The 11,869-nt window shown below is 48.1% G+C and overlaps 1 protein-coding gene across 2 annotated transcripts; it reads left to right on the top strand.

The window, feature by feature from the left end:
- The first annotated feature begins 8,550 nt into the window (after positions 1-8,550).
- Positions 8,551-10,742, top strand: c2cd4a (C2 calcium dependent domain containing 4A). Of its 2 annotated transcripts, none has more exons than XM_056282320.1 (2): positions 8,551-8,647; positions 9,352-10,742. In XM_056282320.1, the coding sequence occupies exon 2, from the start codon at positions 9,380-9,382 to the stop codon at positions 10,712-10,714; it is 1,335 nt and encodes a 444-aa protein (XP_056138295.1). In that variant the 5' UTR covers positions 8,551-8,647; positions 9,352-9,379; the 3' UTR covers positions 10,715-10,742. The 2 variants fall into 2 exon arrangements, with proteins under 2 accessions (XP_056138295.1, XP_056138294.1); XM_056282319.1 differs by lacking the exon at positions 8,551-8,647 and adding an exon at positions 9,104-9,194.
- Positions 10,743-11,869: the final 1,127 nt, after the last annotated feature.

Genomic DNA, 11,869 nt, shown 5'->3' with positions numbered 1-11,869 from the left:
ATGCCGGCATCTAGTGACCCACTTCTTGCTTATATCGCACCCTCCCTAGTCGCTGACACAACCGAGTCACTCTGGACCGTATATTACAACACAGCACGTATTCTGTGGCCACCGGCGTCCGTTTTGCAAGCGTCGTCCTCTTCTTTGGCCCCTTCGCCTTCTTTATTGGGTATCATCGAAAGGGATGACCATTAGTCTTGTTTTTGGCCAAACCAGGATTTACCTTTAGGAAAAATAGTGGCGGGACGAGACTAAAAAAACTGCAGTGCCGGATAAAGAATCAGATAAAGAATCAGGTTTATTGGCCATGTAAGTTTGCACACACATGGAATTTGACTCTGGTTTCATGGCTCTCACAGTGTGCTTAACATAGAGTAACAGCACAACAATCTTCAGATATATACACAAGGCTTGAATAACAAATAAAGAGGTGTAAACGATGAGATGTTAGAGTTAATAGTCCCAAAAGGTACAATAATGAAGCTGTTATAAGATTTGCTTTGCATACGCACGACAAAACACGGTCTCAGTCCGGAAAGTGCAAGATGTCTTACACAAAGCGCATTGGTAAGAGGCAACGTTCAAGATAAAACAAACAAATGAGAGGCTGTGCATAAAAAAAATAAAATGTTTAAATCGTTTCATCTAGATCATCAGCACCTCAGGAGAGAGTTGATGTGCTTTAGGGTCAACAACCGAAAGACTCTTTCGTACTAAATGAAGTCACCGTGGCTCAGATTTGTCGTGTAAACGATCTGAGCTCAGAATACCGGTGAGATCAACATCGTTTCGGATCTGAAAACCTTCTGGGCAACTGGGCAAGTTTCGCCATGTGACACACGCAGCCTCCTTTCGCGTCATCCATTCCACGTATCGATTACCCGCACACAGGAAATGATCAAGATCAGTTCATCGCCGATCACATACCATAATAACTGTTTACGGAGGGCGTCGGCCAAATCACGCATCTGCCTCTTGATCTACACAAAAGGCCCGGGGTTGAGCCAGACTCTAAGCAGGCTGTGATCCCAAAGCCGGCAGTGAGAAAATACGACATAGGGGAGATCTCTTTCACTGCCAAACCCAGAACACAAAGACTGGGTCACAGCCACAGCCCGAGGTGTGCTTTAGTTTCCACCTCCTACACACTCGCACATTAAATATGGCTCGACAATCACACTCTCCGATGACTCTGAAAACCCCAACTTCCTGGCCCTCCGACGAAACACGTCTCGGGGAATTCCATCCAGGAATGTCGTTCCCAATGACGGCACAACTGCAAACAGCTGAGAGCCAAAGACACCTGGGGCGGCAGGCCCCCCCCCCCTCTTTAATTCAGCTGCCCTCAATAATGATTCTTTTGTGAATCAATAGAAGAATTCCTGCTTGGGGTTGTGGAGTATGACCTTGTTATTCTTACCCTTGCTCCAATTTTGAAAGTGCATACTTCTCTCCAAGTCGGAGATTTTTCGTGGATGCCAAAAGATATCCCCTTCCCTCTTCCCTTTGTGATTAGAAAGTATGCGAGAGCATTGCAACGAATCACACGACTGTTTGAGTCTCGGGGCTGATAAGTTACACAGTTGAGAATGTAATATGTGAGCTGAAATTGTTAACACAGAGATCTTAATCGGTTCCAATGACGAAGAACTGCTTTGATAATTGCCTCCAAAATAGCTGGCTATGGCTGTAAGAAAAAGGCATTGCACAAATCCTGTCAGAGCACTTGGTTTGATTACCGCTCTTTAATGAAAATGTATTTCAGAGGATTAAAATATGAGGTCTGATGTGAATTCTGATGAGAACTACTACATCGTTCTACAATGCCGCCTCGGGCAACGCAGAACAGGTTCAACGTTTGGGGAAAGACTGTGCTTTCAAAAAAAAAACCACACAGACACTGTTGTGCACCGTAGCAGCAATTGTCAAAGGGATTTGTCCACTTCCGTTTAGCCGATACACAACTACTAAGGCTAATGTACAGTAAGAAGCACAGAGAATTAAAATAGGAATGTTTGGGAAAAAAATTGCACATCAGCATACGATTAAAAATTGCTGAATGTTCCTCTCGGGTATTTATTTTACTGAAAAACACGAATTTGATCCGATGAATAGCACCCTGTGCTTCATTTAATGAGGTGTAAGCCTCCGTGCTGCTAGCGGGTGCATGCTGCATGGGAGCTTGTGACATTGCTGGAGCTGTGATCTAATTATATCTGTGAACTGTGCTGTGAGATGCTGTATGCGTCACAGATGCTCTGTAGATTGGGAAGGTCCCTATATAAAATAACATGGACAAGCCAAGGGATGACGCCCTGATGGCATAAGCGCAATGTTCCCTTGCAGAGATTTACATGGGTTCAGTATTACCGTGAAATGCGGTTTCTGTATACAACCTGTTTTTTTTCTTCTTAGCACTACCAGAAACAGTGCAGCAATATGCACGCAGACACACAATGACATATACAGATCAATAGTCTACACACACACAAACACACACACAAGTGCTAGATTGTGGCTAGCTGGGACATAAAAACATTAATCCTACTGACAATCTAGCACAGTTCCTCAATTATGGTGAGATATTTACATTTCATTAACCCTGTTGAGGATGACATAGTCTCCAGATTATTCATTTTTGGCACATTTTGTCAGTCTGACCTTCAACGAGCACCTCCTCCTTATGGATACTAGCAGGGATGTATTACCCAATGGCTGCCCTCTATGAAAGGACAGCTCATTCACACTTTTGGATTAAGTCTTTTGAGGGTACCCATCCTCGGCAAAACGTGGCAGATAAACAATTAGTCAGAACCGCGCTTTTAGGAGAGTGATGATAATCACTTGTGCTGTGACAGTGTAGCTTTGTTACACAGACCATTGACCAATTTAGTTTGCTCCCACTGCACGTGGGAGCGTCACATCACAGAGGCCTCCTGTTTTGACATCCTAATCTAACCAACAGCATCTTCCTAGTCTGAAAGCACTGGTTTTCCATTACATTGTAGACTGACTTGTTGGGACAAAATAACATGAAACCAGGAGGCCCTCTTTCACCGCTCGATCCAGCACAGTGCCAACATCAGTATCAGTATGTTGAAATCCAGTACGACTTCAGCCCTACTGATGACAGTGTGGCTACTAGGGCTGTAACTGACGATCATTTTTATTATTGATTAGTAGCAGACTGATGACTGATTGTTTAATCTATAAAACGTCAACAATAATGGCGTGTTAACACTGTTTACTTAGTCTGACCAGTAGCCAACCCCCGCCCCCCCAAAAGTAGCTGCAACCAGCAAACGTTAGGGATTTTTACTTTACAAGTGTCTAAAACAACTGATCAATTACCAAAATTGTGATCGATTAACGCTGTGTCGACTGACTAATCTGTGGATGGGCTAATCGTTCCAGCGCTAGTGGCTACACGGATAAATCTGGATAGCTGAACGCACCAAATTCATTTGTAATGCACTAGGAATGTCCTACACCCATTACAAATTGGTGGCCCATCGGTCACATGGTCTAAATCATATTCGACCCACATGGTTTATTCCCTATTGAGGGACTCACGCCATTTTATATGGCGCATTTGGTGGAAGCTCACTAAATAACCCACAATAAATAAGTGTATCATTGGCATGGGTGGTGTTGGGCTGCTAGCCCTGTGGAAATGCTTAGACAATTTCCCGGAAAACCCGTTTTGTGCCTTCTGCGGCACTTGTGACTGGGGTTGGGAAAGCTATCTCGACAGAAATTTTGTCAGTCTGATTACATTTCTGAAACCACTGAACCGTATCCGAGTGGAACAACATATTTGTTAAAAAAAAAAATTTTTTTTCAATTATTAAATACCGCTTTTGTGTGGATTGCCCAAGTGCATCTGACAGGATGGACGCTTGTGCTCTTCTTCTACGCCTCTTTACTTCTGTGTTAATTGTTGTTTGCTTGCATGCCCAGGGACTGCAGCTGCAAATTAGCTGCCGGCTAACTCCGGCGCAATTGTAAAATTGTGCGTTGCCCCTGTCAAATAAACAATAAACTTTCAGCAAAGCTTACTCGTCCATCATCACTGCGGACATCATAATGGACGAAATGAGAATAGTTGCTTCAAAAAGAGAAACGAAGGGCAAAAAAAATAACAAAAAGCCTCTCTACGGGGGGGGACGAACGTGTTCGATGCCCTTCAATGGTTACCCAAAAACGAGGCGTAGAAGAAGAACGGGGGCGTCCATATTTGATGGATGCGTTTGGGGGGGGGGAGAGACTTGCGCAAAACACACAAAGGTGAGATTTTATAGATTAAAAAACAAACAGCAGCCCACTCGTCAAATCAGCAAACTCGAGTAACGGATTTCAGAGAGGTTGTCAGACGGGCAAATTTCGGACTGGGAAACGTCGCCCGTTCCCCGGTCCGAAAAAAGGCGGTAAACGGCGCCAAACCGGTTTTACGGAAGACGGTCGGTGCGTTTCCGCTTGGTCGTCCCACACCTTGCTGTGGGCTCTGGAGCAAGGCAGCTCAGTGCAGCATGCTGGGACGGCACTCAGGTAGACCTACTCACGCCGTCTTAGAACCCCCCCCCCCAACCGAACAATGATCCTTGAGGTGACCTTTGAAAACCGAGACAGACTATTGTAAACTACTAATAGGACACGTTAGCCCCTAGCTAACGGGTCTGACCCTTTAGCCGAGCGGTTAGCGACGTCGCCTTGTGGTGCAGTACACCCCGAATCGAATCCCGCACCGGGCAAGAAAATAACCGGTTACATTGGTGGCAGCGGTGGGATCCGGAAGTGCGCAGATCCTCAGAAGTCTCTTCGGAGGGCGGGAATAACAAAGCGCGAGGGCGCGCTTGCGGGGAGGGTGACGACTGTAAGCTACTGTAGCGAATTCGGGGGGCAGTCTGGGAGACCGTCGCCATGGCCGGGAGGCGAACCTGTGTCTCCCGCTCCGCAAGCGACAACGTTAACCAGTCGACTAAAGGGTCCGACCCGTTAAACAAGGACCAACGTGTCTACTTATCCATGCACGTTACACTACTAATAGGACACGTTAGCCCCTAGCTAACGGGTCTGACCCTTTAGCCGAGCGGTTAGCGATGTCGCCTTATGGCGCAGCACACCCCGTATCGAATCCCGCACCGGGCAACAAAATAACCGGTTACATGAGTAACACCAGGCCGTTCTCGCAGCCACTCAAGAGACCCACCCTGCCAACTACACATATACATTTCATACCGCGGCAGATTTGAGAAACATTTCTCCTTGTGGACGAATTAATAAACGTGACAAAGTTGCCCGTCCCCCAAATCTCGTCCATTATATCAGCCGTCGAGTATTTCCGTCAAACCGCAGCTTAAGATAGCCGAATGGCTGCCTCGGCAATGGCAGCGTTGGTTTGATCCGGTCCAGATATAGTTTTCTTTCGGGTCAAGTCCGGTCGTTTGAAGTTCTTCTTAAAATACAACCCCCCCCTCCCCGGGGAGGGGGGCAAGGGGCAAGGGGGGGAGGCTGCCAGGAGAGCAGTTGCCCCGCTAGCTGACTTCTGGGCACCAAACCCGGCAGAACTCGGTAGTCAGCGGAGGCGACCACGCCGAAACAAGCGGGTGGATAAAACATTGATTGACTTGTTTCCCCTCTGCACGTGTCAACGTCAGGTGCAGCGGCGAGTCAGTGACGCGCCGCGGACAGGTCGAGGGCAGCGAGTCGCGCCCCGTTAGGAAATGTTCATAAAAGGGGAGAAAAAGCAATGCATTACACCAAGAAGCATGCCAGGAGATCGCACCCCCCCCCCCCCCACAGCCAGCCAGCCAGCCAGCCAGCCTGCCTGCCTGCTCATCTCGTCACGCCGTCAGCGCGCCTCCAACGGAGCCAGCATCGAGCCGGTCCAAGCCGACTCGTTTTCGCTCCCATCCGGATCGAAGCACCCCCCCTTTCGCGGCGTCCGAATAAAAGAAGAAGTCATACCTGATATCTATCGCCGGTCAACGCATGCGAGCTGGATCTGATGTAGCCGACACGCACACAACACGCGCACACAACACGCGCACACCACACGACACGCACACACGGAGGCACACCGCGAGCGGCTCGGCTCTCCCTGCCTCCGCGGCGGTATCAAGCCCCTCCTCGTTTATCGTACAGTGGATAAGATGGGGGGGGGGATGATCCTATTTCTATGCGGGGAAAGAGGAAACGCGTCACACTTTCACACGCGTTACACACGAAGAAGACATTTAGATATCGTATAAATCTAAACATATATACATATATACATATATATATGTATATATATATATGTATATGTATATATATGGCTATCTATCTCTCGCTATATAGATATAGATATAGTTATATAGACAAAAATAGACTTTCCCTCCTATGTTAGATCCAGCAAATGGTTATGTTAAATGTGTGCATGTATGTACGTGGGCATGCGTGAGTGCAAGTGTGTGCGTGTGCACGCGCGCGCGTGCATGCATGTCCACTCGCGTGCGTGCACTTGCAAGTAGAAGCGTGTATGCGTGCAAGTGCGCGTATGAGAGGTGGAATTTGGCACAGTAAACGTGCAAAGAGAGCCCGTCGACGCGCAAAGCATCAGCTGACATCGGCGCTGTGCTTCATCCCGCACTGACACAAGATCGATGAGGAGGAGGCTGTGCATCCGCGGGACTCCTGTGCATAGCCGCGAGAGAATAAGCGTGCGTCCCACCCCGAAACACAGCGTCTTGTATCGCCTTAATCGGGATCTGACTCCCCGGATGTGATTACTTTACCAATGTTTTTCGTATTAGATTACTCAAGTCGTCAACATGACGGTGCATGCTGGCTATATTTCAAACGAACCCACAACCCGTTACATAACAGATACAACCTTCACTGAGTGGGTTACGCGACAAGGATTCATAATATCGCATAAGCTAATAAGAAATTACGGAGGAATTTGATGTTTGTGAAGGGACCTGCTGTTTGTGAACTGCATTCAGAATAGGAGGAGCGCTATTCTGATCAAAGGACCAGCGGTTGCGCAGCTGGACTCGGCCGCTTTCGCGCATCCCTTATGTGACTATATGCTGCCCTCTCGTGGCGATACGTTGTAAAGCTTAATGGAAATTGCTGTCGAAATGTCTTGACGCATGCTCAGTAATCCGGGTAAGGAAATCACAGAAAGTTGGATCGGTTCATCTGGACACAATTATTATTATTATTATTGTGTTGTGATGATTCAAAGGGAATTTGGAATTTCAAGCGACTGATGCATTTTGGCGAGTAGTGAAAATATTTTTGCTTGACTGACGCATCCCCTCACCTCATCCCAGTCACTGTCAAGTCATTTTGAGACCCGTTTCAAACAACAACCAGCAAAACGCAAAGCTTGCCCTTTGAGCATTCTACTACTTTTGCCACATAGGTTACATGCTGGATTATTTAAAAAAAAAAAGGATTATTTATGGTGTAAATCTGCTTGAGTGTATGGCTTTTTCATCATATAATCAGTAACTAATATTCAGGTTTAAATCACACACAGTAACGTGATTTGGGAAAATAATTTGCTAGCTTTATGGTTTTGGCAGTATTGCTACTCTTAACATTATTTCAAGAACAACATACAGCAGAAGGAAAAGTTGAATGAATGAATGAATCCTAAAGGTACGACTATGTACAGGTTTGTGTGTGCAAGATCAGTTGGGATCATATTTAAAGAAGAAAAGTTCACATTTGGTCATGAACGTGACACTTCTCAAGCATCAGTGTTTCCTATCCTATGCTCACACCGAGAGATGCCATTCGTCAGATGATGACGTACCATTGTGGTACAACGTAACGTTTCAGCGAACGTCTTCCTTTTTCAATGACATCACTCTGTGTTTCAATATGCAGAACAAGCGACATACTCTGCACGACCTTTGACCTGTGTGGTCGTGGACAGGGTTCTTTCCCTTGGGGATTGGGGTTTAAGAGTCCAATGGGTGGTATGTAAAATGAACAATAATTGTGCAAAAAAACTCAAGGTGACATTATTGGGATTGCACGTGCTGCTATGGGGTCAGCTAATGTGCACCCGCTCAGTTATGGCTGCTGCTGCAACACAGCCACGAATAACGAATCCGCTTCTCTTTGTAAAACCGTTTTTTTCTCTCACCACAAGATGGCAGCATTGTCTCTACCTTCTAATAAACCGGGACGTCAACAGCGCCGGTGCTTCATATAAACTGGTCGTGGAGAGGGTGCGAACTCTGCGAGAGAAGCTCACATGGATCAGGACGAGACATTAACGCAGGCACAGCAGCTCGTTCTCGTGGCATATAACGGTGCCGATAACTCCGTTCCTGAGCCATAAGCAAGAAAAACTAAGTCGAGTTTCTCAACCCTGAAACGGATCCCTGTGTGAAGCAGCGGGAAAGTCAGCAAGTCCTCTCCAGAAAGCATCAGCTCTTTGCGGCGCCCAAGGAGCGGCACGGCTTCTACAAACATCACCTGCGACGCTTTACGCACAAAGCCTTACCTGACTGGATGACCGCGATTGACGTCACAGGGGGGAGCCAAGTAAACACGCGGAACCGGCAGCGTTTCCAAGAATAACGACCTGATGTTGTAACCCGCGTTTGTATTTCACTTGGCAAAGCCAACAGTTGCACCACTGAAGGTCAAATAAGACGTGAAATACTCCAAATGTGTCCCCAATCACAATCTTATCATTTCACCTTGTTTATGATCGCGGACCAAGGTCACACACGCCATCTCATTTGCATGCATGGAAAATCAAATATGATGATTTAATAGCGTCCCTTTGAGTTAAACACGTTTTAAGTGAGTTTATTTTTGCTTGACCTTACATCAGCCTGTAGGGGCATTCTCGTCTATTGTGGTTTTGGTATTTCCATGGGAACAGGTGGCAACAGGAAGAGGGAGGTTCCTGTTTCAGTAGATGGATGTGTGTGTGTGTGTGTCTGTGTGTGTGTGTGTGTGTGTGTGTGTGTGTGTTCAACACGCTGTCCCCCCCCCCCTGCCATCCTCCCCTTATTTAAACGGTCTGCTTCGCTCAACAAGACACACAACCTCTCACAAGACCCTGACTGCTTTGCCTGGGCTGTCTGACCATTGTGTGTTCGTGTGTGTCTGTGTGTGTGTGTCTGTGTGGGGTGGGGGGGGAGACGATCTCATGGATTTGCCACTTTCTCATATCTAACAGGGTAAGAATACTGTGAAGGCTTTGAGAGGTTTTAGTTTGGTGTTCATCTTGCACCCACTTGTTTGTTTTTTCGTTAATGATTTTTTTTTGTTGTTGTTTCTTACAAATTGTCACATGGGGGCCCAGTAACTTTCAAGTTTACGTTTTCATTTTCACAGATTTTCCCAAACCTCTGGCCGAGAGCCCATGTGGGTAGTGGAGAGAATGCGCGTGTCAGTGGAGAGGACCGGCCTGCCCCTCCCGTCGACGGGATACTCCTTCAGATTTGGTGACATCATGTTCGGAGAGAAAGAGGACAGACGCCGAGGGATCTCGCTCTGCCCTAATGTCATCACCCCCGACTCGATCCCCGAGTTCTGCATCCCTCCTAAGATACCGCCCCTGAAGAAAAGCCCCGCTGTTCCCATCATCAGGGTGTCTCCCTGCGAATGGGGACTCTCCAAAAGAGCCGACTCGCGACACAGACCCTTCAGCCCGCACATTATCCAGGTGGAAAGTGTGGACGACGGCCCCTACGACAACGGCTACAGTGACGATGAGACCACCAATGCAGACCCCCAGAGCCAGGCTGCCCTGTCTCTTCCGCACATGCCCAAAGCCCAGACCTGCTATGGATTCTGCACCCTTCTGGAGAGCCCCCACACCAGAAGAAAGGAGTCGCTCTTCCACTCTGAACCTGGATCGTTGCCCCTGCTCCTGCCCAGGAGCAGGTCCAGCACCTGCTCCAATGTGTCCCCCTCCCCCTCGCCCTCCACCTCCCCTTCCTCATTTAGCCTGAACGTCTTAACCTCCAGGTTGTCCCCGAGAAGCTGCATGCTGAGCAGGCAGGGCACGCTGGACAGCGATAACACGTCCTCGGCCGAGTCCTCGCCCTTCAACTCGCCGTTACTGACCAGGTGCTCGGCCAAGTCTTCCCTCTTCAAGGCACTGAGCCACGAGCGCCTACTGTCCAGAAACTGTGGGAAGGCCGCGGTGTCAAGGAACAACTCCCTGTCCACGGACGAGGGCAGCTCGACCGACAACAGCCCCAGCGTCGTGAGAAGGTCGTCGGAGGACTTGGTGGAGGGTCTGTCGAGCAGTCAAGGCTCAGCTTCGCCCACCACGTTCTTCCCCATGGACCTGACACTTCACAGGGAGCGAGTGATAAAGGAGAGCAAGTTCCCCCTCGGGAAGAACGGCAGCCTGCGCCTCTCAACAGAGTACTGTGCCGAAAACCAAAGGCTGCGGGTACGGCTGATCAGTGCTGAGGGGCTTTATTCTCCTTCCGCCGACCCCAAGAGCATCAACTGCAGCGTCAGCCTCTCCCTGGGCCCCGGAAAGCTCCAGAAACAACGCAGCACCGTCATCAGGGAGAGCCGCAACCCCATCTTCAACGAGGACTTCTTCTTTGATGGTACCACGGAGGAGGACCTCTGCCAGAGGTCCCTTCGGTTCAAAGCGGTGAACAAAATGTCCACCATGAAGAGAGACTGCGTATTGGGTGACTGTGATTTGCCTCTGTCAAGCATTGTTGCCTTTTAAAAACCACGGCTCTTCCCTATTTATTAGTTTCTATATTGGGATATTTATTTTGATTTTTTTTTATATTGTCAATAAGGATTTTGCGTCAATTAAATGACTGAGAAAACTCCTCTGCTTTTGTCTTTAGCTCGTTAATATGCATGTGTTGAGCTTGTCCGTGTACGAATACATCATGCCCACCGAAAGAAACAAGATATCCGATAATCTTCGTGATTGGGCAGCACGGTGTCCTAGTGGTTAGCGCTGTCACCTCACAGCAAGAAGGTCCTGGGTTCGAACCCCGGAGTTGTCCAACCTTGGGGTGTGTGTGGTGGGGGGGGGGTCATAGGTCGTCATCTGTGTGGAGTTTGCATGTCCTCCTGGGTTTTCTCCGGGGTGCTCCGGTTTCCCCCTCCATCAGAAGAAACATGCATGCTAGGGTTAATACTCCTGTCTGTGCCCCTGAGCAAGGCAGTGGAAAGAAGAAGTGGAGTTGGTCCCTGGGTGCAGCGGGAAGGTGGCACCCCTCCTCGCAACACAGATCACAGCTAGGGTGGGTTAATTTGCAGCAACTGAATCTCCCCAAGGGCATTAATAAAGGAAACTTTAAAAAAAAAGTTAATTGCTCGACCACCTAAAACATTATGTCACGTCATCCACGGCTCACATTAGACGTAAACGCCCCATCAGTCGACCTTCCCGCTGATTAAAAACACCACCAGCAACCCAAACCACAATCAGCAGTTTGCAGCCTGGACCACGCCGTGTTTTAAGGTGAATGAGAGGCTCCGACACCATTTAACATCCCTCCCATCTGAACCCTTCCAGCAAGCTGGGAAGTATTTCCCCCCCCCCCACTCTCGTTTCTCATGCAAGAGAGTTTATTGAGCCATCCTTCTGTGGGCAATGCAGATCAGCCGTTCCTGTTTGCGGCGTCTCCCACAACATAAATCAAGCATGCCCATGCACAGAAATGCTGAGTATCTGTCCAGAGATTTCCTCTCGTTTTGATGAGGCGCTCGCAGAGTTGAGGCACTGTTTCAGAGTTGTCAAATTTCCTCAAGCTGGACTGAACGTGAAACTTTCCAACGCTTTCGGTCAAAATGATATTCATATACATACATGTGATGATTGCTTATGGCATGAAACAGGCTTGTACTGTCTCATAAAGAAGTT

This window comes from Lampris incognitus, chromosome 6 (assembly GCF_029633865.1).
Source record: "Lampris incognitus isolate fLamInc1 chromosome 6, fLamInc1.hap2, whole genome shotgun sequence".
Taxonomy (NCBI): domain Eukaryota; kingdom Metazoa; phylum Chordata; class Actinopteri; order Lampriformes; family Lampridae; genus Lampris; species Lampris incognitus.
The sequence above is the reverse complement of the archived record's forward strand: the minus strand, read 5'-3'. Positions and strand labels throughout refer to the sequence as shown.